Source organism: Muscardinus avellanarius, assembly GCF_963383645.1.
Source record: "Muscardinus avellanarius genome assembly, chromosome: X".
NCBI lineage: Eukaryota > Metazoa > Chordata > Mammalia > Rodentia > Gliridae > Muscardinus > Muscardinus avellanarius.
This window is the reverse complement of record NC_137792.1, coordinates 24,150,797-24,177,513: the sequence shown is the minus strand read 5'-3', so window position 1 is coordinate 24,177,513 and position 26,717 is coordinate 24,150,797. Positions and strand designations below refer to the sequence as shown.

Sequence of the window (26,717 nt, the reverse complement as noted above, 5' to 3'; positions counted from 1 at the left end):
CAGGTTTGAATATAAACATATGCATATACAAAAAAGTATATGTATCTAAAATGAAACTAAAGCCGGGTGTGGTGGCACATGCTTGTAATCCCAACATTTGGGAGATGGAGACCATAGATAGAGTCGTGGTTCACGGACACTCAGCTACTTAGGCTCTTCACAACTCAGTGAGACCTCATTTCAAAAAATATAAAGACTAAAAAGTAGAACCGGGGGAGTAGGTTGGAGATAGAAAGCCCCTGGGTTCCATCCCCAGTACTGAAAATTAAATTAAACTAAACAAATACAAATTTTCCTGTTCTTTAAATGCTAGAAATAGCTTTTCAAGGTGGGAATAAAAGCAAAGGTTAGCATTACCAATAAATTTGGTTGTTTTAAAGCCTCTATGACAGGAAGGTTTATGTTTCTATAAAAATGCAGAGTTTAGATTTAATATAGTTATTACAACTTAATTATGTGATAACGATGTGTAACATTGTGACCATTCTATAGTTTGATAGACAATTTTATATTCAGTGCATTTTGGATAGGTGAAAAATGAGATGACTAAGACATGATTTGAAGGCATTCAAGAAAGGATAGGGTATTATTTCACTAAATCTATGTGGAAACTCACTTTCCCTTTGAAGTAAAGAGCATGGTTTTGTCTCTTGAGATTGATTATCCCCTAGCCGTTGGGAAATCATTAAAATGACATACACAGTTTCAGGTGCACTTAAGATCAACATTTTTCTCTTTCTCGTCCTATAATATACTCAATCTTTTATATAGTGCTCTCAAAGTTCTTTTTCAAATAGGGTTCAATCCAACAAATATTTATTGAGACTCATATATACAAGGCCTTGTGCTAAGTTTGGAGGGGTACAAATATGAATAAAACAAGATCCTGGCCCTCAAGGAGTTTTCAGATATCCTGGACCAATTTATTTATGACCATTCTTTGCATAGAACTCCCTCTTTAGTAGCGTGAATAATTTAAAAATACATGATATAACTGCTGGAGGCAAAGCTTGATTAACCCTAATGTTTTATGTCCCTTAAGAGACAATGATCAAGACAGGCAAGGGAATCCTAGAAACTTTAACGTCTTAGTCAATTTTAAAAGGGGATGTAAATAGAACCCAAATAATTGATATTTCTTTGGCATTTTGTTTTTGTGCTGAATAGTACTTTTAAAGATTTAACGTCATTTAAATCTAAACAAGTTCTTAATTATGTATGAAACTCAACAGACGGCTAGAATATATACACTGAAATAGTAAAAACCTGTCTGAGACTGAAAAACAGATGTCTTGAACTGAACCAGAATAAAACAGTTCTACCGTGAATCATGTTGCAAGGACAGACACCAGTTCTGTCGTGAATCATGTTGGGAGGACAGACACCAAATATTAATTGCAAAATGAACAGGAAACACCAACTCTCCTAAAGATTTGCAGCACTTTTAAAAAGCCTTGACAACCATTCTCCTCACCCCCTCTTCAATTTGAGTGCCTGTTGCTTTCTTACTAATGATGCACCTAGGTACACTTTGTTTTTCTTACTTGTTATTGGGAGCATGCAATTGTCAAACAGCCTTTGATTTATGATAATGCTCAGTCATTAGCTAATAATCATGGCTTCTTCTGATCACACCTCAGAAATATTAACTAGTCTAAAATTGTTCTCCACTTCCCTAAGATTTGAAACCCACCATGGACTCCTTCAGCAGGAACCCAAACCTTCAAAAAGATGCATCCATCTATCTTCATGGTAAGAGCAGCAATCCACAGCTCCTCTGGGCTATATTTCTTTCACTTCATTGAGGAAATAAATATTAATCTGTCAGATTACAGGCTTGTCTCTGGTAATTATTGGTTTATTAGGCTTTTTTACTCTGTGTGTGTGAGTGTGTGTGTGTGTGTGTGTGTGTGTGTCTGTGTGTGTGTCTGTGTGTGTGTCTGTGTGTGTTACTGGGAATTGAACCCAGGGGGTTCTAACTCTGAGCCACACCTCCAGTCCTTTATATTTTTTTATTTTGAAACAGGGCCTCTCTAGGTTGCTGAGAGTCTTGTTACATTGCTTAGGCTGATAGGAAACTGCAATCCTCCTTGTCTTAACCTCCCAAGTACTAGGATTACAGGTGTGCGCCACCATACCTGGCTTCTCATTAGGCTTCACATGTATTCAAATCAAATAACAAATACTCAACATACTTCTCATAGTTGACTGGAGAATAATAAAATCAATAACATACCTCAACATATTTCTCATATTTGACTGGAGAATAAAAATATTTATTTTATTTATTTAAAAAGTTTGTGTAAATTGAGTGTTGTGGTGCATGCACATCTGTAATTCTAGTAATTGGGAGTGTAGGCTAAGACAGGAGGATTTCAGATCTGAAGCCAACTTCAGCAACTTATCAAGACCTGTTTCAAAATAAAAAATAAAAAGAGATCTGGGATCGAAGATTGGAGATAGAAGTTCCCTGGGTTCAATCCATAAAAAGGAAAAAAAAATGTGCAACTTAGCTCTTAGATTTTTCTTCCAAGCTTTTGGTCCTTGATTCTCTTCCTTTCCTTTCTTCTTTCCTTCATGTAGTCTTTAGTGATAAATACATCAATGATGGATTTAAGATTTGGAAATAACCAAATGTTATTTGGAAATATTATTGGCAAGTAATCCCCATCAGAATCCTTATGCATTTCTGTTACAAAAAGAAAATTTTTTTCAGTACTAGGCATGTAAGCTGGGGCACTGTACCACTGAGCTACATTCCCAGGCCTTTTCTTTTTTTTGTAATTTTGAGACAGGGTCTTGCTAAATTGACAAGACTGGCCTTGTACTTGAGATTCTCCTGCCTCAACCTCCCAAGTCGCTGCGATTACAGGCATGCACTATCGTGACCATTTGAGAAAAAATCTTGATATATGGTTTTAAATATAGTGAGCTAATTAAGGCTTCAAATATAATTATTAGCACTGTTTTGTCATAAGCATGTAATAGAGGAGTATAGAATTTCCCTTCTATTGTAAAATATGATGTATATATATTCTGTGCATATTGTGCTTTTACCTATCTATTTTCCTATCTACAAATACTTTTTTCTTAATTTTACAAAATAGAAAAATTCCAAAATTACTTCTACATCACACAGTATTTTTATTTTTATTTTTAGTACTGAGGATTGAACACAGTGGTGTTCTACCTCAGAGCTACACCCAACCCTTTTCTTTACTTTGAAAAAGAATCTCACTAAGTTTCTGAGGCTGGCCTTGAACCTGTAATCATCATATTTCAGCCTCCAAAGTGATGGGATTATAGGCATGTACCACCACACCCTTCCATACAACATATTTCCTAAGAGAGAGAGAGAGAGAGAGGGAGAAAGTTTGAAGTGAACATTTAGATTGTTCTATCCATGTCTGAAGTCAGAAGCATATTTTAAAGGCCTCTGTAAATCTTCCTACTCCTGCTATAAAAATATTTTCTCTTTGAATCGCCCTTTTATCAATTGTCAAGTCACTTAGAGTAAACAAAACCACAAATTGGTTGATTTGGAAGATCAACAGAATTTTTGAACCTTTAGCCAGACTAATCAAAGATAATAGATAGAAGACTCAAATGACTAACTTTCCAATAGTGGAGACAGTACTACCAACCTTGAAGAAATAAAAATAATTATAAGATAGTACTATAAACAATCCCATGTAAAAAATAGATAACCTAGGAGAAATGAAAAAAATTCTAGAAACACACAAATAATCAAGTCTGACTTAATAAGAAATGGAAATCTGAATACACCTATAACAAGAATTTGAATTTTAATCAAACAACTTCCAAAAAAGAAACTCTGGTTTCAAATGACTTCACTAATGATTTCTATCAAAAGTTTAAATACTAGTTATCACCAATCCTTACACTACTCCAAAGAAAAGTAGAGCAAGAAGTACTTCCAATCTCATGATTTTATCTCCATATTATTTTTTGTCCTTGAGCCTGAACCCAGGGGCATTCTTTCTTCAAGCTACATCCCTACCCCTTTTTATTTTTTGTTTTGAAAGAGAGTCTTGCTAGGTTAGTGTCACCTCGCTATATTGCTGAGGCTGTTCTCGAACCTGCAATAGTTCTGTCTCACCTTTCTGAGTACTGGAATTACAGGTGCACCAAACACTAGGCTGAGTCTCTCCATCTTTTTTGAGGTATAATGGAAAAAATGTACATATTTAAGGTGTATAACGTGACATTTTGATATACATATACATTGTGAAATGATTTCCACATTTATGTTAATTAACACATTCATTCCCTCATATAGCAACTACTTTTTGGTAGTGAGGACACTTAAGATCTACTCTTTTAGAAAATTTCAAATATATGATTATATTACTATAGACATAATGCTATATTAGATCCCAGAACGTCTTTATATCATAATTGAAACTTCATTCCCTTTGACTAACAACTCCATTTCCCCAACCCCTATCCCTTGACAAACATCATTCTTCTCTCAGTTTCTATGAGTTTGACTTTTCTAGATTCAACATATAAGTGAGATAATGCAATATTGGTCTACGTGTTTCTGGTTTACTTAATCTAGTCTTATATCTTCCAGGTTCAGCTATGTTGCAAACAACAGGAATTTCCTTCTTTTAATGGCTAAACAATAATATTTCATTATTTATAACAATTTTTTTCTTTCTATATATCATCTCTTGATTTCTTCCCTAGTGGAGCCATACATCACAAAACTGCAGCAAAGTCAGAGCATTTGTAGTAAAAGCTATGGAATGGGTGGCAGGGGAGAAGAGGGTAGCCAAGACTCAGAAAAAGTAATTTCAAGCCAGGTGTGGTAGTGCACGCTTGTGATCCTAGCATTTGGGAGGCTGCTACAGAAGGACCACAGGTTCACAGCCAGCCTCAGCTACTTAATGAGGTCCTTTGCAACTTAGTGAGACCCTGTTTCAAAATAAAGAATAAAAAATAGGGCTGAGCTTGGAGGTAAAATGCCCCCAGGGTTCAATCCCCACTACTGCAAAAAAAGGGGGGCATATATCATTTCACATATTGGATAAAATAACCTATTTTGATATTTTGGAATATATTTTATATCAGAGATGTCTGCCTCCTACAAAACCCATTTCTCCTTTTTATAGTCATAGAACCCTTGGGTTTACCAGAGCACATAGTTAAGTGGAATGAAGATTACTTCTTCCAGTCATCTTTCAGCTAAGCTTGTCAGTGTGACTAGGTCTTGTTCAGTGATATGTAAAGAAAATGGTGGCATATTACCTTTCTTGTAACCCTGTTCAAAGAAACGTTGCACTACTTAGTGTGTCATTCATCTTGCTCACTGGAATGCGGATTTGATGGCTGTCATCTTGACTGGGAGGCAGTGGGCTAATAGTGAAGGAAGATAGAAGGATGTCCACAATGAGACTTTAGTGAAGATGGAGATGTTTTAATAGTCATGGCATTTCCATTGAGGCTCAGTACAGATGAGATGGAAATGAACTTCCGCATTGTTCAAGATAGTATTATTTTTGTATTGAGTGATTGATATAAACAAAGGAACTGAACCATATTCAACAGGGGCTTTAACAAGACACGTGGGAGGAAGATTGAAAGGAATTAAATATTCAAAAACTTTAAATAAAAATTTAAAGATGAAGCGCCGGGCGTGGTGGCGCACGCTTGTAATTCCCATGCTTGGGAGGTGGAGACAGGAGGATCGCACAGGCTCAAAGCCAGCCGCACTGGCTTAAGAGACCCTGTTTCCAAAATTTAAAAAAAAGTATAAAATAGGTCTGGGAGTGTAGCCCAGAGGTAGAAGGGTTTCCAGGAACCCCGGTACCACCAAAAAAAAAAAAAAAAATTAAAGATGAAAAAGGATGTGTTCCCAAGAATACACTCCATGAAATAACATTACGCAAGGGGTCAAGAGATATTTAGTAATTGCCATAAGAGGAGGGCAAAGTTGTTGAATGCTGTGTTTAAACATAAGGTATTAATGCTTTATTAAGGACACATTTTCACAGAAGTTAATGAGAATTCTAAACGCTTTCAAACAGTTCCCTGGTAGTAGAATATTCCAGTAGCTGGGCATGGTGGTACATGCTTGTAATCCTCACGCTTGGGAGGCTGAGACAGGAGGACCACATAGGTTCAAAGGCAGCCTCAGATACTTAGTGAGGCTCTCAGCAACTTAGTGACACCCTGTTACCCTGTTTCCAAATAAAATATAAAATAGGTCTGGGAGTATAGCCCGGAGGTAGAAAGCACCTGGGTTCCACCTCCAATACCACCAAAAAAAAAAAAATCTAGTAGACAGAAATCCACTTTATTCAGGTCAGGCTTACTGTCTTTCAAAATGTGTATGGGGCTATTGTCAACATGTAGAAACCCTCAAGCTACCATGATATCAATGTTAAAAATTACCCAACTCAAATAAAAGCATGTGGCTAAAGAATGCCATTCTCAGTCTACTGGTAGAAATGTGAAAAAGATGGCCCACTTCATAATTCTCCTCTGCCAGATTATTTGTCACAGAATAGTTACTGCAAAATTTTTTGTTTGTCTATAAACATGGGGAAAAGAGCAGTGGATTTCTTTTTAAGTAAATACAAACTGCCACTTTTAAATTAGACACAGAATATGTGCAGTATGTGCGTTAGCACAACATCTCTTTAAATGCCAATGGTATTTTCCATTCTCCACACTTGTTCCCTCTCTCACTCTTTCCCAGTTAACATTAATCACTTTTCAGTTTCTCAAAAGTTGCTTTGTGTATGTATAAGAGTAAAAATTGTGAATTATATTTTTAATACTGGAAGGGCGGTAGATGGGATTAAAACATGTATTTTTTTGCCATCAGTGGGTGAAACTTAAAATTTGTTCTCTGAGACTTCATATAATTGAAGACTAGTCATTAGCTGGGCATGGTGGCACACACCTGTAATCCAAGTATTTGGGAAGCTGAGACAGGAGGGTTGAAGGTTCAAGAACAGCCTCAGCAAGTAGTGAGAGTCTCACTAACCTAGTGAGACCCTGTTTCAAAATAAAAATTAAATTGGCCCAGAGATGTATCTTGTAGGTAGAATATCAGCATAAAAATAAAATAAAGACTAGTTCTGACAAGTAGTGATGAAATTTTCATATGCCAGCTAGGATTGTGCTGCCATAGGGGAACAAAATGAAGAAAGACTATTTAGTTCACTTGGCCCTATAGTTTTGAAATGATTTGGAGTGAAAAATATAAGAAGCCAGGCATTGTAGTGCATGCCTGCAATCCAGGCTACTTGGGAGGCTGAGGCAAAGGATTTGCAAGTCAAAGTTAGACTCATCAACTTAGTGAAACCCTGTATTAAAAAACTAAAATAAAAAGGGGCCAGGTAGGTAGTTCAGTGCTTGCCTAGTGTGCACAAATCCCTGGGTTCAATCCCTAGTACTGCAGAAAAAAGTAAGAATTTCACTGTTTCTAATTTCATGCTTATTTTAGGAATTTGCTTTCTCTTTCTTTTCCATAGTACTAGGGATTGAATCTAGGGGTGTTCTACCTCTGAGCAAAACCCTAGCCTCATTTTATTTTTTATTTTGAAGCAGGGTCTCACTAAGTTGCTGAGGCTGTCCTTGAACTTATCTTTGTTTTGGGATTACAGGTATGCACCGCCATGCCCAGTTTTAGGAATTTAGGAACATCTTCATATTTTTAGTGAACCAATGCATGTTTGTATAAAATGCAACTTCACTGTGTGAGGAAAGGGAAAGTTCCTGAAGTGTGAGTGACCATGTGATAGATGGTATCTTTCATTGCTTTCTCTTATTAGAAGGAGGCATACATATTTCTGCCTTATTGACATAGCCTTTCCCATGGAACTTCAAGTGTCATTTTTTGTAGTACAATTATATATCATAACCCTGATAAAATTAGAAGTAACAATTTCATATGCCAACAAAATATGAACAGAAGTGGCACATATCAATTACAAACATAAAATTCACAGTATCATGGATTATTTTACTTCCTTTTCCTCTGTCACAAAACCTATCATTTTCCAGATAAAAATTTCACTATTAATCTAGATCTTAGAGTGGAAATAGCATGAAACAACATGTCCATGATATAAGCAAATAACACCTTTGCTGTTGTATGCCACCAGTATTTAAGATGGTATTTGTTATGCAGCATAACTTCGCCTAAGCTGACTGATAGAGATCCTGGGGTGAAGAAGATGCTGATTACAAAAATTAATAATACATGATTAGCATCGCTAAAAATGTCATGTTAGCCAGGTGTGGTAGCACATACCTGTAATCCCACTACTTGGGAGGTAACAAGAGAACTGCAGAAGGGCCAGGGTGCACAACAGGAGGCCCAAAGGAAGTCCAGGACCATCGTTATTTTGAAGTTTCTGAAAGTGTGAGGAAAAATTGTAGGTGTCCAAAGGAATGATGGCTGGCCAAGAGGCAGAAGAAGAGGTGTTATACACACACACACACACACACACACACACACACACACACACACACTGGGTGGCTGTATGTACATAGCCTGCCATGAGTCATTGCGCTATTTTTTATTGCATAGTGAAATTTATTCAATGTATAAAATATATAACATATTCATATGTAATGATACAGAATAGTAAAAAATTCAGTAAACAATAGCTAAGGCAACATAATTAATAAATATTAAGAACCGTTTGTTTTGGCTGACTCAATCAGTAAATATCTAAAACTTTTCAAAAGCAAAATCATAACATTGTGCTGTTTTAAGGACTTCAAGTTGGCATCTATGTTTAGTGGTCGTTTTCCTCTAAAAACAGATGAATCGGGGGCTTGTGTTATTGACCTTGATGGACATCTATTTAAATACCTTTTGGATTATCTTCATGGAAAAGTTCAGATTTCCACACATGAGCAAATTCGTATTGCCCTTCAGGAAGAGGCTGATTGCTTTGGCACACCTTATCCTTACAGCCTGTCTGACCAGTTGGCCAATGAAATGGAGACATATACTTTAAGGCTTTAACAGACTTCTGTGATTTGTATGGCTTAGTTTGCAATAAACCAACAGTTTGGGTTCTTCACTATCTCAATACTTCTGGAGCAAGCTGTGAGAGTACAATTATTGGTATATGTGGCACAAAAACTGATGGAACTGATGCTATTGAGAAACAGCTGGGAGGAAGAATTCCCACTGAAAACATTTTTAAGAGAGGCAGGAAATAATGTTCAGTACATTTAAAGCTGTTATTCAGTAGCAGAGTTGAAGAAAATGATGGATGCCTTTGATGCATGGGCAGGCAAAGGTGTTAGCTAGTGGCAGATGCCTCATGAGCTGATCGAATGCTGGACTCTGGAAGAGTGGCCTTTGCTTGGAAACCTGCATCATATGACTCCAATTAAAAAGAGGCCACTGGCAACACCCAATGATGATGGAGAAGAAGGTGCGACTGTAAGGCTGGACTGAAGCCAGCGTGATTTTTGGGCCCCTCCACAAGTATTCAAATTAAGGTCAAGAACTCTGCTTCAGTCAGGGTGTCTCCAGCAAGTGTTGTGCAGACCTCTCAGGTGACAGCAAACCGCTCTCAAAGTGGAAAGGCAGCTCAGCACTCTGCGTCCCCTGTGCGCACAGGGATATCTGGCCATTCTCAGGCTTCTCATGGGGCAGGAAGTGCTGAAAATGGAGTCACACACCCTAGCCAAGATGCTGCTCTTTGACAAGAAGTCCACACCCTACCATGTAATAAAGCTAAAGAGGACTCCACTGTGCTGCCCGCCCTGCCCACCCCCACAGCAGGGAGGCAGGCCAGCCCACCCAAGTCACCTCCTTCAGAAGCTTCTAGCACTTTGGATGTGCAGACTGAAAACGGGAAAGACCAGGCTGATGGACAACAATGCTAGACTCGGCACTTTCTGTTTGTCTCAGAGTTTCCAACACCTTTGACACTAATAAGTGATGCCATTTCTTGATACTGTGGAAGGGGAAACATGTTTGTGCTAAGGATTATTATGGGAAAGATGAATTCCGTGCAGTAAAAATGAAGGAGGGCTGGTTTGGAGTGGATGGGACTCTGCTCTATTTACTTTTTTTTCCCCAACTTTTAGAAGATTATTTGTCTACAGGTAGTTTGGTTTTCTGGTTTTTAATTTTTTAACTTTACTTATGTGGTTCATTGGTAGGAAGGTGACAAGAGATTACAGCACAGTAGTCACTAGAGAAGTCCTTTTGTTGCTCCTGTGTTATGGACTCGCACTTGCGTGCTCTACTTGTTGCAATTAGAGATAGGGGTGAGGCCTGGCATTGATCTTCCTGCCTGGTAATGTGGAGAGGCTGAGGGTGATATAAGCACCTGTGCTAGCACAGCCAGGAGAGGCTTGAGGGGAAGCATAGACCAAGATGAGCTGCCCACAGCTGCTGTCAGCCTCAAAAGACAACATGAAAAGAAACGATGGCGAAGGAGATGAGACAATAATTTGAGATGACACTTCAACTCTCACCGAACTGAGCCATTTTCTTTCTCTGAGTTGGCTTTTCTTACTCTTTTCCATTAGTAGATTTATTTATGTATACCACAAGAAGATTTCAATGATAAAAACCATATAACATCTTTGGAATGAATATTGAAATATTTCATTTGAATTTGAATAGTGAAGTTTTGAAAGTACTTTGCAAAGGAGGCTGAGACAGGAGGATCATGCAGGTTCAAAGCCAGCCTCAGCTACTTAGTGAGGCTCTCAAAAACTTAGTGAGGCCGGGCGTGGTGGCGCACGCTTGTAATCCCCGCGCTTGGGAGGCAGAGACAGGAGGATTGTGCAGGTTCAAAGCCAGCCGTGCTGGCGTAAGAGACCCTGTTTCAAAAATATAAAATAGGTCTGGGAGTATAGCCTGAAGGTAGAAAGCCTTCCAGGAACCCCAGTACCACCGAAAAAAAAAAAAAAAAAAAAAAAAAAACTTAGTGAGACCCTGTTTCCAAATAAAATAGAAAATAGGTCTGGGAGTATGGTTTGAAGGTAGAAAGCCCCTGGGTTCCACCCCAGTACCACAAAAAAAAAAAAAGAGCTCCCTTTCTCTGCATAAGATATTCTAAATGAAATACAATAATTTTAGATTATCAAGAGACCTTTACTTCCTCCTTACTTCCAGAATTTTACTGAAGTACACATCCCTTTTACATTATAAGTAATTGATTGAGTGCTAATGAAAAGCCAAATATGCTTTAATAAAAACAAAGCATCAAGCCGGGCATAGTGGCGCGTGCTTGCAATCCTAGCATTTGGGAAGCTGAGACTGGAGGATTGCAGTTCACGGATAGCCTCAGCTACTTAGTGAGGCCCTTTAAACTCAGGGAGACCCTGTTTCAAAATAAAGAACAAAATATAGAGCTGAAGGTGTATCTTGGAGGTAAAATGCCCCTGGATTCCATCCCCAGTACAGAAAAATAAATAAATATATAAAATTCATCATACATTTTACCCTTTTAAATTGGCCTTGAAGCCAGATGTGATGGCACACGCTTGTAATCTCAGCATTTGGGAGACTGAGACAGGAGGATCACAGTTCGAGGACAGCCTCAGCTACTTAGTGAGGCCCTTTGCAACTCAATTGAAACCCTGTTTCAAAATAAAGAATAAAGCCGGGTGGGTGTGGTGGCGCACGCTTGTACTCCCCCCGCTTGGGAGGCTGAGACAGGAGGATTGTACAGGTTCAAAGCCAGCCTCAACTACATAGTGAGGCTCTCAGCAACTCAGTGAGACCCTGTTTCCAAATAAAGTATAAAATAGTTCTGGGAATATAGCCCGGAGATAGAAAACCCCTGGGTTCCACCCCCAGTATCAAAGAAAGAAAGAAAGAAAGAAAGAAAGAAAGAAAGAAAGAAAGAGAGAGAGAGAAAGAAAGAGAGAAAGAGAGAGAAGGAAGGAAAGAAAGAAAGGAAAATAGGACTGGGGGTGTAGCTCAGCGGTAGAATGCCCCTGATTTCCATCCCCATTACTGCAATAAATAATAAATAAATAGGCCTTGAAATGTGAAAGAGTATACTCTGCTGACTCTTAATCAAAGAACTTTAAAAGTGGACATAGCAAACAATGCATACTCCTAATAAGAATGTTAAAGGAATTTTTTTTTTTTTTTTTTTTTTTTTGCGGGTCTGGGGATGGAACCCAGAGGCATTCGACCTCCGAGCTACAGCACCTGCCCTATTTTTTATTCTTTATTTTGAAGCCGGGTCTCACTGAGTTGCAGAGGGCCTCATTAAGTAGCTGAGGCTGTCTGCAAACCGTGATCCTCCAGGTCTTAGCCTCCTGAATGCTGGGATTACAAGTGTGCGCCACCACGCCCGGCTTTAAAGGAACTTTTAACAGAGGCCAAATAAAGTAAACCCACTGAGAATGACCTTTTTGTCTAAAAAGGAGATATTGAGTATGAAATTGTTTACCATGCAGAATTAAAGGGTACCGATAAGACATGTTACTTTCTTCTCACAGAGATACAGGAGAAACACTAAACCATATTTTCTTTATATTGTTTCTACTTTGGGTAGATTTTAACAGAATTGTTATGAAAAGTTTCATTTCTTCTTTATTTGTCCTCTCTTACAAGTAGAATGCCTATTTCAAAGGCTGCTGAATAGTTCTTGGACCAGTCTGATCCCTAATGGTATCTTACACTTCCATCCATCAAAACTCCAGATTTAAGGAGGACATAGAAGTTTCCTTTTACTATCCTGTCAAACAAATTTTACCAGCTGGAACTCTGTGGACTTGAGAGCACTTTTGGCGAAGTCCCTGGAATAGTCACCAGATAGTATAATTTCTACAGAAACACACACAGTCTCAAGAGTTTCATATTTATCAAACATGACTAGTGGTTTGTGGCTCAAGGAAGCAGGCAGAGCACATACATTTACCTTTTCTCATAGAATCCTATTGAAATGAGTAAATAAATTGTCCAGATGGGATAAGCACATTAAAATTTTGAGAAACAAGCTAAGGGGATAAAGACTTGAATATATTTTGAAGATGGACAGGACATAGTTACACTGATAAATAAGGGAAGAGGAAAAGAGGATCCAGAAGATATTTAAGAAAAACACACTTTTTCCATGTAAAAACTTTTGAAAATGTTGGCATGTTGTACCTCAAAGAATTCTGAAGGAGGGTCCCTCAGCAGAGAGGGCAGGCATGGAGGAAGAGCAGGAGTGGGTTTCCAGATAGTTGCTCTGGTGAGGAATCATGGAACTGTCCATGTGACAATTTACTCAGTCAAGAGGAGACTGGAAAGAAATTCCAGGAAGGCAGTTATATACAATATTTCCACAGAATAACCAGGCTACACGATTCATCACTTTCCATGTTCCAGGCACTGCTCCCAGTGCTTGCGACACAATTGCATACCCTAGTCTCCACTCTCATAGAATGGATCTTTCCATGGTAGAGGTTGAAAATAAATAAATAATTCAGTCCAGGAATAGTGGCACACTCTTGTAATCCTTGCGCTTGGGAGGCTGAGACAGGAGGATCGCACGGGTTCGAAGCCAGCCTCAGCTACTTAGTGAGGCTTTCAGCAACTTAGTGAGACCCTGTTTCCAAATAAAGTATAAAATAGTTCTGGGAGTATAGCCCAGAGGTGGTAGAAAAGCCCCTAGGTTCCACCCCAGTACCACCAAAAAAAAAAAATAATGCAATAAACATAAGTGTGCAGTGATAAGGGCCAAGAAGACCAAACAGTGAGAAGAGAGTGCAAAGGTGCTATTTTGGACAAGGAAGCAAGGGAGGACCTCTCTGAAGAAACCTAACAGAAGTAAAAAGAATGATCCAGGTGATGTGTGAGGCTGCTGGTTTGAGGAATCTCCAGGAAGTCATGTAGTAGTGAGGGATCGAGTTGTAGAGAAAGGCAGGACCAGACCCTGTGAAATATTGCAGGTTGGATCTTACAAGGCCATACTTTTCTAAATGTGACAGAAAGGCACTGGGAGGCTTTTGAGCAGTGGACACTCACTATTTCACTTATCTTTAGCCATCAGTCTCTATGTAGAGAACCAGCTGTAGACAAAGAAAAGATGGAAGTAGGCGATGAGGAAGGAGGTCACTGGAAGAGTCAAGGTTGGGCAAGATTGTGGCTCTGGTAAGGTGGTGGTGATGGAAAAGTACTGCATCTAAGCTAAAAAAAATAGAGTTGATAAAATTTGTTACTAAATCAATTGGGTTGGTTGAAGGATATGAATCAAGAAAAATTCACATTAGGCTCATAGGTCAGAAGGCTTCAAAAAGCATGTTTGGGTTGCTAGGCGTGATGGTGCACCCTTGGAATCCCACTACTTTGGAGGCTGAGACAGGAGAACCACAGATTCGAGATTAGCCTCACCAATTTAGTGAGACCCTGTTTCATAAAAGAAATAAAATAGGGCTAGGGGTGTAGTTCAGAGGTAGAAACCCTTGGGTTCAATCCCCAGTATCACAAACAAACAAAAATAATGGTTTGGTAATGTGATTTGAGTATCTAAATCCAACCATGGCTCTGATTTTGTTTAAATCCTGTTTAACACATTCAAAAAATCTTATACATTTGGGTATAAAGGCAAAGAATTTAAATGTGCACAAGATACACAACTGGTAAGCAATGATTTCTTTTCTTTATTGTCTATAAAAGAGTAGCTAGTAACACTGTTGAATAAAGGTTCAGTCAGAACAAAGTCTCCATTGCTGAAGAAATAAATGTTTTTGCCTGCTTCTCCTAATCATGCCTTACTTATCTAAAGAAATGAACGACTTAGGACATAATGGTAACATAGCTTTCCAAGATGAACAAGCTCAGCAGAGTAGTTCTGAGGAAGATTTTTTTTTGTCATATCAACTAGATTGATGACACTACTATTGTTACATGCATTTAACCAACTCTTTCACACCAAGTGACTAACCAGGGGCTTATTTATCAGGGGTCTCTCAGTCTCTGCCTTGAATCTTCTTGCCCATACTTTTTATTCCTAGTATAGGTAGGTGGAAAGTCCCATCAGGCAAGAGTGAATCTTTTTCATACTAACTGCATTGTGCAGTAGCATGAATCTCAGAGAAAACTTGCTGATGACCTTTAACCTTAGGGGATAGAAAAGAATGGATAAATGCTAGTGCCACCTCGTTGGGGTGGAGAATTCTGGGAGACATACTCTTTGTTTCTTTGGAGATCCGGCTGGAATTGGCCTATTTCTCGTAGCAGTGACCAGAATAATGCCTCTTAGTATTGGCCTTTTCTCACTAGTTTCTAGTTTACTTTTCTGACACTCTCAACATGGCTTCCTGGGATAATCTTTGAAGGAAGTACACAGTTCTTATTTCATACCATGCTTCCATCCAAGAACTCAAGCTAAAGCAGCTTCGTTTTATAACCTAGCCACACTCAATGTGGCAAAAATATTAGTTTGGAGTAAAAGTTCTAATGATAATTAGATAATCATCATCACCAGACGTTTGCTTTCTGGCAATGATATTCACATTTTTTGCATCTGCTTGCAGTTTTTTTGTCCTTCAGGTGGATCAGAGAAAGCAACTAAGTTGATGCAGCTACTAATGTTACATGCATTTAATTCTAGACTGAATGGCTTATTATCGATCACAATGATCCCTTATTTCAAGAAAATTTGTAATGTACAGAAAATGTGAATGCCCAAATTTGACTTCATTGAGAAATATATCATTTCACATAGTCCGATCCTGCTTAAATAAATTATGATCTAGTTCCATTTACTTACATTTGTGAGGTGCTGTTAATGTTTCTTAAAGATTTATAACATCATTCAACAAATTTGTGAAGTAAAAAGAAAATATATTGACTCTCATATTAAAGTAGAAATCAGAGTGGTAAATACTTGGATTTGGCAGAAGGGAGGGCAAACAAAATTGGTGAAATCATTATAGTTGGGAGGAAAAAGTGAAGGCTAGGAAACTGAGTGAAGTTAAAAGATAAACTTGGGAAAAAATGTCCATCACTGCTTCCTTTAATAGGTGTCTGCTGATGTCTTCAATATGCCCCATAATGAACACTGCAGAATACAATGATTGTGAGGAGAAAGTTGCTAAGAAAAATTGGAGGGGAAAAGAAAGCCATTTCCCAACCAGATATGGGTGGTGGCACATAGTTATAATCCCAATACTTGGAGGCTGAGACAGGAGGATCACAGGTTCACGGCCAGTCTCAGCTACTTAGTGAGGACCTTGTTTTGTTTTTTATTTATTTATTTATTTTTTGCTTTTTTATTTTTTTAATTTTTTGGTGGTACTGGGGTTCGTGGAAGCCCTTCTACGTCCGGGCTACACTCCCAGACCTATTTTATATTTCTTTATTTGAAAACAGGGTCTCTTAAGCCAGCGAGACCAATTGATTTAGTAACAAATTTTATCAACTCTATTTTTTTTAGCTTAGATCCAGTACTTTTCCATCACCACCACCTTACCAGAGCCACAATCTTGCCCAACCTTGACTCTTCCAGTGACCTCCTTCCTCATCGCCTACTTCCATCTTTTCTTTGTCTACAGCTGGTTCTTTACATAGAGACTGATGGCTAAAGATAAGTGAAATAGTGAGTGTCCACTGCTCAAAAGCCTCCCAATGCCTTTCTGTTACATTTAGAAAAGTATGGCCTTGTAAGATCCAACCTTCAATATTTCACAGGGTCTGGGGGTGTAACTTGGAGGTACAATGCCTTTGGGTTCAATTCCCAGTACTGCAAAAAAAAAAAAAGAAAAGTAAAGAAAAGAAAGAAAGCCATTTCCTAAGAGGAGATATTATAATCATCCCAGAACCTAATATAAAGGGGATCTGTAACTAAAATTAGCACCATCATATCATTAGGGGGAAAAGTGTGTAGACCAGTGGAGTACAGATTGTCATACTGATCATTCATATCAATAGGGCAACAATTATTAAACCTGACAGTCAGTTGGATTTATTAATCAATTTGCTTATCTTCTGATACAAGTATATATTCAAAATTGGTATATTTAGTAAATGAAATGGACTGGACTTGATAATTGTTTTTCTGTAAGTGGAGTGGTTGATTGATTTGGAGAGTTGATTTGAAGACATTTCAGGATTACAGTTGAATATGAGTCATAATTCCTGCTCAGCATCTATGTAACCGCTCAGGTAGCCAATGACCTTTTTTGTAGCTCTATCTGAAGGGAAAAAATAATGATGATTTGATCTTCTTTAGAGGTTTCACAAATCAGCAACCAAAGCCTATTGATTCTTCCATAAATATAGCTTCAAGCTACTAAATCTTGGAAAGTGAAAAAAAAAGGGAGGACATCTCCTGGGTTTACTGGCTGCTATTTATCTATATGAGTATTTCCCCAACATTTACCTTGAAAAATAGGAAAACACAATTGCTACTCTCTGTCAAAAGTTTGCTGAAGGAACTGAAATTTAAGGCATTCCAACTACTTTAAGATATGAATAAAAATTCATATCATGTTTCAAATCATCATGCCTTTCCAGGTCAAGAGCAGCTTGCTGTCAAAGGTCAGTTTTACAATTTTGCCCAGCCTTAGGCCCACCTGGACTTTACTCCTACCTCCTTTAGTGAAAATTGCATTGCTTTGAAGTTGAAGGTTGCATTCAGTCAGGCAAAACAGCTTCACTCCCACTGTGAGTTGGAACAGATAATGGATTCTATGAAGCAGGTGTCCAACTGGCCAAGGTCACCATACAATGAGTCAGTGTAAATATCCAAATTACAATGTGTACACACTCAGCACATGACAGGTTCAATTGATGAGTGTGCTTTTGTCTAGCTGTCACTGTGGTCTGCGAACATGGGGCATATCAAACGAGAAGACCCATGCCTATCCTAGAAGGTTATGTCTTTGCTAATCCTATAGAGCCCACGTTGGCATTACTTGGTGCAAATGTCTGCGCCGGTGTGTTTGGATGATTTTGTTTCTCAGAAGCTATTCGTTCAGGGGAAAAAATGGAAAGTAGAAAGATGAAGTCAGTTTTCTCCTGACGTTTCCAAGGATGAATACTTTGTGAAGGACAGGCAGGCAATCTCTCCTTAGAAACAGTCAATCCAAAAGAGCCTACAAAGTCCTTCAGAGTTGCAAATAGAAGATCAGACCACAGCTTCAAGAAAAACACTAGAAAATCAGAAGACTCTGCTACTGGAGAAGAAAAGAACAATAGCCAATTTGTTACAAATTCATTTCTCAGCATTGCATTTTAAGTTTCAATTTTAAACAATGCCTCAAATTCAAAGTCAATGTTATCAAATCGGTGTGACGTATGAATGATTAAAGTCACAAAATGAGTTTAAGTTTATAGTTTCTTTTTAAACATAATTGATAAGAGCTTTAGAAAATCCCTTGAAGGATGTAAGTCTAAAGTGCACATATTAAAACTAGCTTATAGTATAGTTTTATTCTTTTACTGATGAAAAGGGTAGTGCAATATTAACTCCTTTGCCCAATGTTAAAAAATTAAAAAGTAAATGTGCCTAAACTTGTTACTTTATGTTTCAGTGTGTAGAGGAGCCAGCAAACATTTCTGTAAATGTTCACATTGAAAGAAAAACAAAGCAACCTTTAAGGATTTAGAACATGTTATAATATTAATATCAGTTTATAGAATCTTGTCCCCATATCACAAATGAGAAAGTGGAAGTCAGACTTTATATCTTTAGAGTGGAAGAGCCCAAATTCAAGGCCAGGTCTTTTAACTGTTAACTTAATCCTCTTGTTATGTTGCCATAGTGCTTGTAGCATTCTGAGTATCCAAAAGGCTTCCAGAAAACTCTGTCAAGGCCTGCTAACCTCTCCTCCCTTCAGGGTCACTACAGCAATAACTGTATGGTAAAGTTTGTTTTTTGTTGAGTGTGGGATCTATAGACTTTTTTCTTTCAGTTGGTCAACAAGTACATTTTTGAGTGCCTACTATGCGCCAAGCATGGGTGCTAGTTGCTGGATACAGACTGACAGATTCCTTGTCCTCAGAAACTTTTTCTGTGGTACCAGAAATTGAACCCAGGGGTGTTCTACCTCTGAGTTATACTCTGGGCCCTATTTTATTTTTTTATTTTGAAACAAGGTCTTGCTAAGTTGTTCAAGATGACCTCAAACAAGTGATCCTGCTGTCTCAGCCTTCCAAGTTCTAGGATTATAGGCGTGCACCACTATGCCAGGCTCAAGGGACTTTTATACTAATTGGGAGAGATAATCAACAAACATCACATCACTAAATAAATTAGGAGGTGTTGGAAAGAAAATAAAATCATAAGTAGCACTGGCAACTTATAAAGTAGGGATTTGGGTAAGGCGAGGTTTTCAACTAGGCTGGTTGGTGGATCTATTAAGCAGGAATACTGTTAAGCAGCAATGGCAATGCCCGAAATAGTAGCTTGAATACTGGAATGGCAAATAGTGGTAAGGATAATGAGCTAACTGCCAACATGCATTATTGTTGTGGACCAGGTGACCCATTCAGTACTTTGAGTCTGGCCCAAGAAATGTGATCACAAAAGGTTTAGGGTAGAGGGTGAAGGTGAGACTCCCCAGGAGAGAGAGAGAAATATGGTGGTAACTGGTGCAGTATAACCTACTAACCCTGTAGTTATTCCACATTATCTATCCCTGTCCTTAGAAAAGGGAAAATAATCCAACACATATTATATATTACCAAGTATGTATCAAATAGTACTCTAAACATTTTACACAAATTGACTCATGTGTAGGGATTATTTTACAGATGTTACTGTCCAGTTTTTACATATGATGAAAGCAACACATAGATATCTTAACATTCCTCTGACTGACTGAATAATGCCCCCCCGAAGATATCCATGTCCTAATCTTAAGAATCTGTGAATTTGTTATCTTATAGAATAAAATGGACTTTGCAGATGTGATTAAGTGAAGGATTTTGAGACAGTGATATTATCCTGGATTATCTGGGTGGGCCTAATATAATCACGAAGATCCTTAAAAGAGTCAGAGAAGGTGAGGAAAGCAGGAGTCAAAATGATGTGGCGAGGAGACAAGGAATGTAGGTAACTTTCAGAAGCTAGAAAAGGCATGGGAATAGATTCTTTCTTTGAGGTTCCAGAAAGAAATGTCACTTTGATTTTAGCCCAGAACTGATTTCAGATTTCTGACCTCCAAAAACTGTAACATATAAAATTTATGTTGTGTTACCTCAAGCCAATATACTTGTGGTACTTTTTTACAGAAGCAAAAGGAAAGTAATACAATGCCCAATGCCATAGAGCTACAAAATAAACAGGGCCAGAATTAAAATGTAGGCAATCTGTGCCAGTGTCAAAGATTTAACCACTGTGCAACATGGCCTCTCACAGGCAGAATTAAATTTTAGGTTCTAAGCAAAATGAAGATCGCCTTGGTCTTCCTCTTCTGCTCAGAGATCCAGGTCCCAAAGAATCTGAAAAAAAAAAAGAAAGAAAACATTAAAAAAAAAAAAAACAGGGACCTTATAATACCAGCAAGTATATAACAATCTGCTTCCCTGCTCCATATCTTCCGTCCTGAAATCAAGACATAACTACCATATTTCTGTGATTTTAGGGATGAGTTTGAAGACCCATGTGTTCTGATATGAAAGTTAAGTGGCAGGTTGATGAAACAAACAGCTGGTTACACAGAAACAACATGGTAGTGTGGGGAGACCTATTGATGTCAGTGCCTGTGTAGAACTAGAGCAAGGAGGTGGGTGGCAAATGAAGGCAAGGATTCAGGCTTCCTGTTGTGTGTAGTTATCATTATTAGCTTAGGAGGGTGGGAGCTGAAACATGAACTCACCAATGTAATACTTTCACAAGGATCACAAATTCTCACTATAACCATCTCATGATTATTATATTCCCAAGTTTTAGCCACTTTTACATCCTGGTTGCTATCCAGCTCTCTAATACAGCACATAGGAAGGTGGGTGGGTGTAATTTGGGGGGGGGTGCATTGTAATCCTACACGATTATGAGATTCAGAGTGATAGAAATATACACGCACAGAGCGCTTGATGTGTTTCCTTCCGGACCTCACCTCGGTCCCTCCTCCTCATACATAACACTGAAATTCATACTGCTAACTTCACATACAAACATAGCATTATATAACTGTTTCCTGCATTAAGTCTCCCCTTTCACCTCCCCACCTCCTTCCAAATTCACCTTCCACTATTCTACTAGTATCTCCCCTCATCTAAAGTCTGTTTTATTTACCAATTTTTCTCTAGCCTGATTAAATTAATCAATTATAATAGCATACTTGGACCGGTGCTTTTCAAATGTATAAGGTGCATGTGAATCGCTCCGGGACTTAAAATTCAGATTAGCCTGGCTAGCATTTGAGTTTGGACATTTCCTACAGAATGTTCATACTATTGGTCTGTGGTCTCTTTTTCAAGATTTCACAAAATGAGTCTTCCTATCAAAATGCAAAATACACGCCACACAACGTAGGATCTTTTAGTGAGTGTTTTCAAAGAGGGCATAGAAATAGATCTTTAAGGCATCCCGAGCTTCCAGTAACGGGGAGGGTTCAATGGAAGAGTTGGAACAGTGCCCCAACTCCCTGCTGCTACTGTCTTTCCAAAGGCAGGAGAAAGTGGAGAAGAAGGAAGCAGGGAAGTATCCAGCAGCTCCCATGCCCCGCCCCATCTTCTATTTCCAGCTTCTAAGCAGTATTTCCACCTTTGAACCTCCGAGGTCACGGGCAAACTCTCCGGAGCGCAGCACCGCCTCCCCTTTGCGCCCTCGCCCCGCCGGAGGAGGCGGACGCGCTTGCGTGCCCGCTCAGTATAAATAAGTCCCGAGAGGCGGCCACTGGGCAGAACGGGCTGCGGACGCCGGGGGCCATGGCGGGTGAGGACCGCCAGTGGCAGGGCGGCATCCTCTACAACATGCTTATGAGTGCGAAGCAAAAGCAAGCGGCGCCCAAGGCGCTGCGGGAGGCTCCGTGCCTGGGCTGCTTTTGCGCCACCGACCTCCGGGTGGACAGAAATGGGCCGCTGGGTGGGCGGACCACGACGCTCCTGTACCGCTGCTGTTTTTGCGGTGACGACCACCCGCGACAGGGCAGCATCCTCTACAACATGCTCACGAGCGCAAAGCAAACGCACACGGCTCTCGAGGCGCCCAAAGCGCAGCCCCGGGCTCCGTGCAGCGGCTGCTTTTGCTGGACCGACTTCCGCGTGGATGGAGAGGGGCCGCCTTGCGGGCGAGCCGTGGCGCTCCAGTACCGCTGCTGCTTTTGTGGGGACGACCACCCAAGGCAGGGCAGCATCTTATACAGCTTGCTCATGAGCGCAAAGCAAACGCACGTGGCTCCGGAAGCTGCCAAGGCACAGCCTGGAGGCACCGGGTGGGAGCTCTCAGACTTTGCGGAGAGGCTGAGGGGACGGGAGGGGCTGCCTAGCGCATGGGCCACGTCGTTGCAGTACCGCAACTACTTTTACGGTTCAGACCAGCAGCAGCGGCAGCGGCAGCAGCAGCAGCGGCAGCAGCAGCAGCAGAGCAGCATCCTTTACAGTATGCCCAGGAACGCAAGTTTAACACATGCGGCTCCCGAGGCGCAGCCGGAGGCCCCCTGGTGGGTCACCTGGTGTGGCACGCAGCAGCCCGTGGCCCTCAGGAGTCCACAGGTGATCTGCGAGGCAGCCTCCACTGGCCTGTTGAGGACGCTGCACTTCGTTAAGTACTTGCCCTGCTTCCAGATTCTGCCCCTAGATCAGCAGCTACTGTTGGTGCGCAGTTGCTGGGCGCCCCTACTCATGCTCGAGCTCGCCCAGGACCGTCTGTACTTCGAGACCGTGGAGACTCCGGAGCCCGTCACTCTGCAGAGAATCCTCAGCACAGGGCGCCGGGAGTGCGAGCGCCACCAGCCGCCACCCCTATCCACATTAAGGCCACATTTGGCACCGCCCCGAAAGGCTGGGCAGCTGCCCTCTGCTGCCGCGCTCCAAGCCATGAAGAGCTTCCTAGCCAAGTGCTGGAGTCTGGATATCAGTACCAAAGAGTTCGCCTACCTCAAGGGGACCGTGCTCTTTAACCCTGGTAAGGGCGCCGGCTGGTCTCAGACACTGTCTTTTCCCAGCTCAGGAAAATGTTGAGTAGTGCCTACCCCAGAGCGCAAACACTGACAAGTTGGCAGTGGTAGCAGGGCGTGTGGAACACAGGAGCGGAATCGCGACTCAGTAGGGGTGGGGGTGGGGGGTCGGAGATCCACCACTAGTGGGTGAGCTGTTGCCAGAAACTCAGCGGAAGGAGAAAAGTTTTTTTTTTTTTCTTCTTCTTCTTCTTTAGGTTTGTACTTCGTTCTCTTTATATTTCGGTCACAACAGAAAAAGTTTGTTTTCATGGGGCACTGGCGATTCCGGCTTCTCTGGGTTTCCTTTAAATCCAGTAGCGGAGTTTTAGAAAAAGTTTTTGCTCACTGCCAATCTTGCCACATCTTTTTTTCTGAAATCCCATTCTGAAATTTACTAAAACCTTTTAGTTGGCAAAAGTCTACTAACTCTGACAAGAAAGGAAGTTTGTGGTAAGGACCCTATGGGGATACTGCCAGGACACTGGAATTAGTATTTTAGGGATCTGCCCCTGAATGACCATTTGTATAGTCCTAAGTGAACTGGACTCTCCCATCCTCCATGTCCCTGTGAATATCAAATTGGCAAGGGGGTAGGGAAAAGACAGCAGGAAGAGAGAGCCAGGAGAATTGTATTTTAGAACTAGAAGAGACCTTGGAGACCTGATTAACCTTCCTCCTGACCCCTTTAACAGAATGTAGAGACTGAACCCCTGGTGAATTTCCCCCAGTAAATGACTGGTGTGTTACGGCACCTAGGTGCCCTCTATTTTGGGCCCAATGGCATGTCAGCTGCACCACATTTTCAAGCTTTCTGTTGGGTATTGGACAATCTATCCCACATGGTACAACCAAATCATAGGAGGACGTCTGGCATCTGGTCCTGGGATTGTCCTACCAGGAGAATCATCTTTAACAGTGCTTTTCCAGAAGAATCACAAATGGGAAAGGATATCTCCAGGCAGCTTGAGTTGGAGTAATTTTTTCTAATGCTCTTTCTATACCTTTTTCTCTGGCAATAGGAGTCTTTGTTTATGTCCTTGCTCTCTGCCTCACATTTTAAGCTCTATTTGGCGGGATAATAATTCATTCATAAGGCCTGTGCTTCATGAACTAGGGGCCTTGGCTCATTCTCATGACTCTAAGACCCCCTGTAGCTGATATTACTGTTTTTCAAATTGGTACATTTCAGGAAGTGCTGGTATGTTGGGGATGGGGCTTCACCTTCTTTCAGGATTCTCCCCTAGAGATTCTAATGCAGCATCTCTGGCCCAGGATCTGCAAATCAAATCTGCCTCCACAATGGGTGATTCCTGAGGTCTTTTGGAAAGCAGTTTTTTTCACCCTCATTGGGATACAAAGGTGTGAGTGGGCCTCTGCTTCCAGAAATTTACATTCCAATAGCGTCCCCATTTCCCTGTCTGCTTTGTCTCAAGCACCCCCCCCACTTCCTTAAATGTGTGGCCTGTTTGCTGTTTATCCTTATATATGTATATAGAGAGAATAGGCATATCAGTTTATATACATGGTTTTAAACATAAGTGACAAATCAAAGATAAGAAAACTGAAGCCCATCTGCCCTTTCTCTTTCCTGATTTTGAAGGCAATTCTTTTAAAGCTACTTTGGGAAGGGGGTATGGAGGAGGAATGTGGTGTGACAGCCGAGAGATGAAATACAGAGTTCACAGAGCAAAGTTTTCACAAACCCTGGATGTAGATCACAGAAACTTCATAATGGAATTCACATGCAATTAAATAGGATCTCAAGCCTGGGTACCGAGCGCTAACTAGGAAGGGATGCTAAAGTGTAGCTAGGGGTAATCAAAATTGGCATATGGATAGAATTTTATTTTGTTCTTATTTTCTTTATCAGATTTGATATTTGCCAGTTAACAGTACTACCTCTTGTCTATCATACTTTTTGTTTAAAGAGCATTGATTCTGCTACTCAATGATTTGCATAACGCCTTTAAAATATTTTCTGCTGAGTTTTGTAGAAAAGGGAAAGAAAATGATTGTATTCGCTAGTAAAATATGAATCTTAATGAGTATAAGAGGATGCTTTCAGAAACTCATTTTAATATTTTTTCTGAAAGCCTGTTGGAGAATTCATTGGAATCACAATTTTTAAAAACTTTCTCTGATACATAAATCATGGTACAGTGAGCTAAGTGGTCAGCATTAGCTTTTAAATTATGGGCCTCTAGAATAATGTTGGCGGGCATGCAGGCAAATAATTAAAATGAAACATGTGAGTTGTCATTTGTGGCTGTGAAATTTACCATAATTGGCTGGACAAAGTATAATTGTGGGAAAATTTCAGGAAGAATGGCAAAATATTTGTCATCTGGCAAAATTTTTTGTCGTTATACATGATTTTTCTTTCATAGGTAAAAGGCAAACTGCACATATTTGCATAGAAAGTGAACTGGATCAGTGATTCATTAAACTATATTCTACTGTCATTAAATGTGCCTTTGTTGGTTAAGTCAGTGTCAACTTACTTTTTAAATTTTTGGTGTATTTCAATTGTACATTATAGTGAGATTCATAGCCAAACATTTATATATATATATATATATATATATATATATATATATATATATGCACTTATCATTATTTGTAATTTTATAGCCAGCATTCCCTAAGTGTATATGTACAGATCTAATGAATGTGAAATAAAAATAATTACATGATGCTGCTTCTGAAAACTTAGAACTGGTCTGTCCTTGCTTTAGAAAAACCTTTTAGCCAGAAAGCTTAAGCCCTTGTTTAATGGGAAACAGACAGAAATAGATATATTTTTAAAGCTAGCAAAGGTCTCCATATGATGAGCTTTTTATAACAAAGAAATTTCTTTTCCCTTCAGACCTGCCCGGCCTGCAGTGTGTGAATTACATCGAGGGACTTAAGCGGGGAGCTCAGCAGATCCTCAGTGATCACATCAGGATGACACACAGGGAGTATCAGACCAGATTTGCAGAACTGAATAGCGCCCTTTTCATGCTGAGATTCATCGATGCGAATGTCATTGCCGAACTGTTCTTCAAGCCCATCATTGGCACAGTGAGCATGGATGATATGATGCTGGAAATGCTCTGTGCGAAGTTGTGAAGACACATGGGCCGCACAGGCGCAGTTCACCTCAAAGAAAGGAGAGAGCTATAGGCAGAAGATTGTCAAATGTTGCTATAATAAACTTTGTTATTTTTATATCCATAGTATTTTTGTATTCAATTAAAGAAATACTTTAGTTACAGAGAATGTAAAAATCCTCTGTTCCATACTCTTTTCACCGTGAAGGAAAACATTTGCTAACGGGTAACATGTCTCTGTACATCTTTAAGGAAAGAGCAGGGTACTATTTTAGTACGCTATATACACAAATTTAGCCCCACTCTCTCCACCAAACCGGCTCAAATTAAATTTCTTTTTTAAATTTCTTTTTATTTATTTATTTATTTTTGGTGGTACTGGGGTTCCTGGAAGCCCTTCTACCTCGGGGCTACACTACCAGACCTATTTTATATTTTTATTTAGAAACAGGGTCTCTTACGCCAGCGCGGCTGGCTTCTTCGAACCTGCAGGATCCTCCTGTCTCCGCCTCCCAAGGGCGGGGTTACAAGCGTGCGCCACCACGCCCGGCTCAA

The 26,717-nt window shown here is 39.9% G+C and overlaps 1 protein-coding gene and 1 pseudogene across 2 annotated transcripts in view; both read left to right on the top strand.

Annotated features, from left to right (window-relative positions):
• LOC308278829 (BTB/POZ domain-containing protein KCTD18-like) overlaps positions 1–9,888 on the top strand; it is a 143,311-nt pseudogene extending 133,423 nt beyond the window's left edge. The window contains exon 9 of the transcript in view: positions 8,731–9,888. The product of the transcript in view is annotated as a BTB/POZ domain-containing protein KCTD18-like (transcript). The remainder of the gene's footprint in view (positions 1–8,730) is intronic.
• Positions 9,889–21,838: 11,950 nt separating this feature from the next.
• NR0B1 (nuclear receptor subfamily 0 group B member 1) lies at positions 21,839–26,181 on the top strand (the record flags this gene model as incomplete). The annotated part of the gene is made up of 2 exons (XM_080718282.1): positions 21,839–23,036; positions 25,937–26,181. 2 exons carry the CDS (start codon positions 21,839–21,841, stop codon positions 26,179–26,181), a joined length of 1,443 nt encoding a protein of 480 aa, XP_080574408.1.
• Positions 26,182–26,717: the final 536 nt, after the last annotated feature.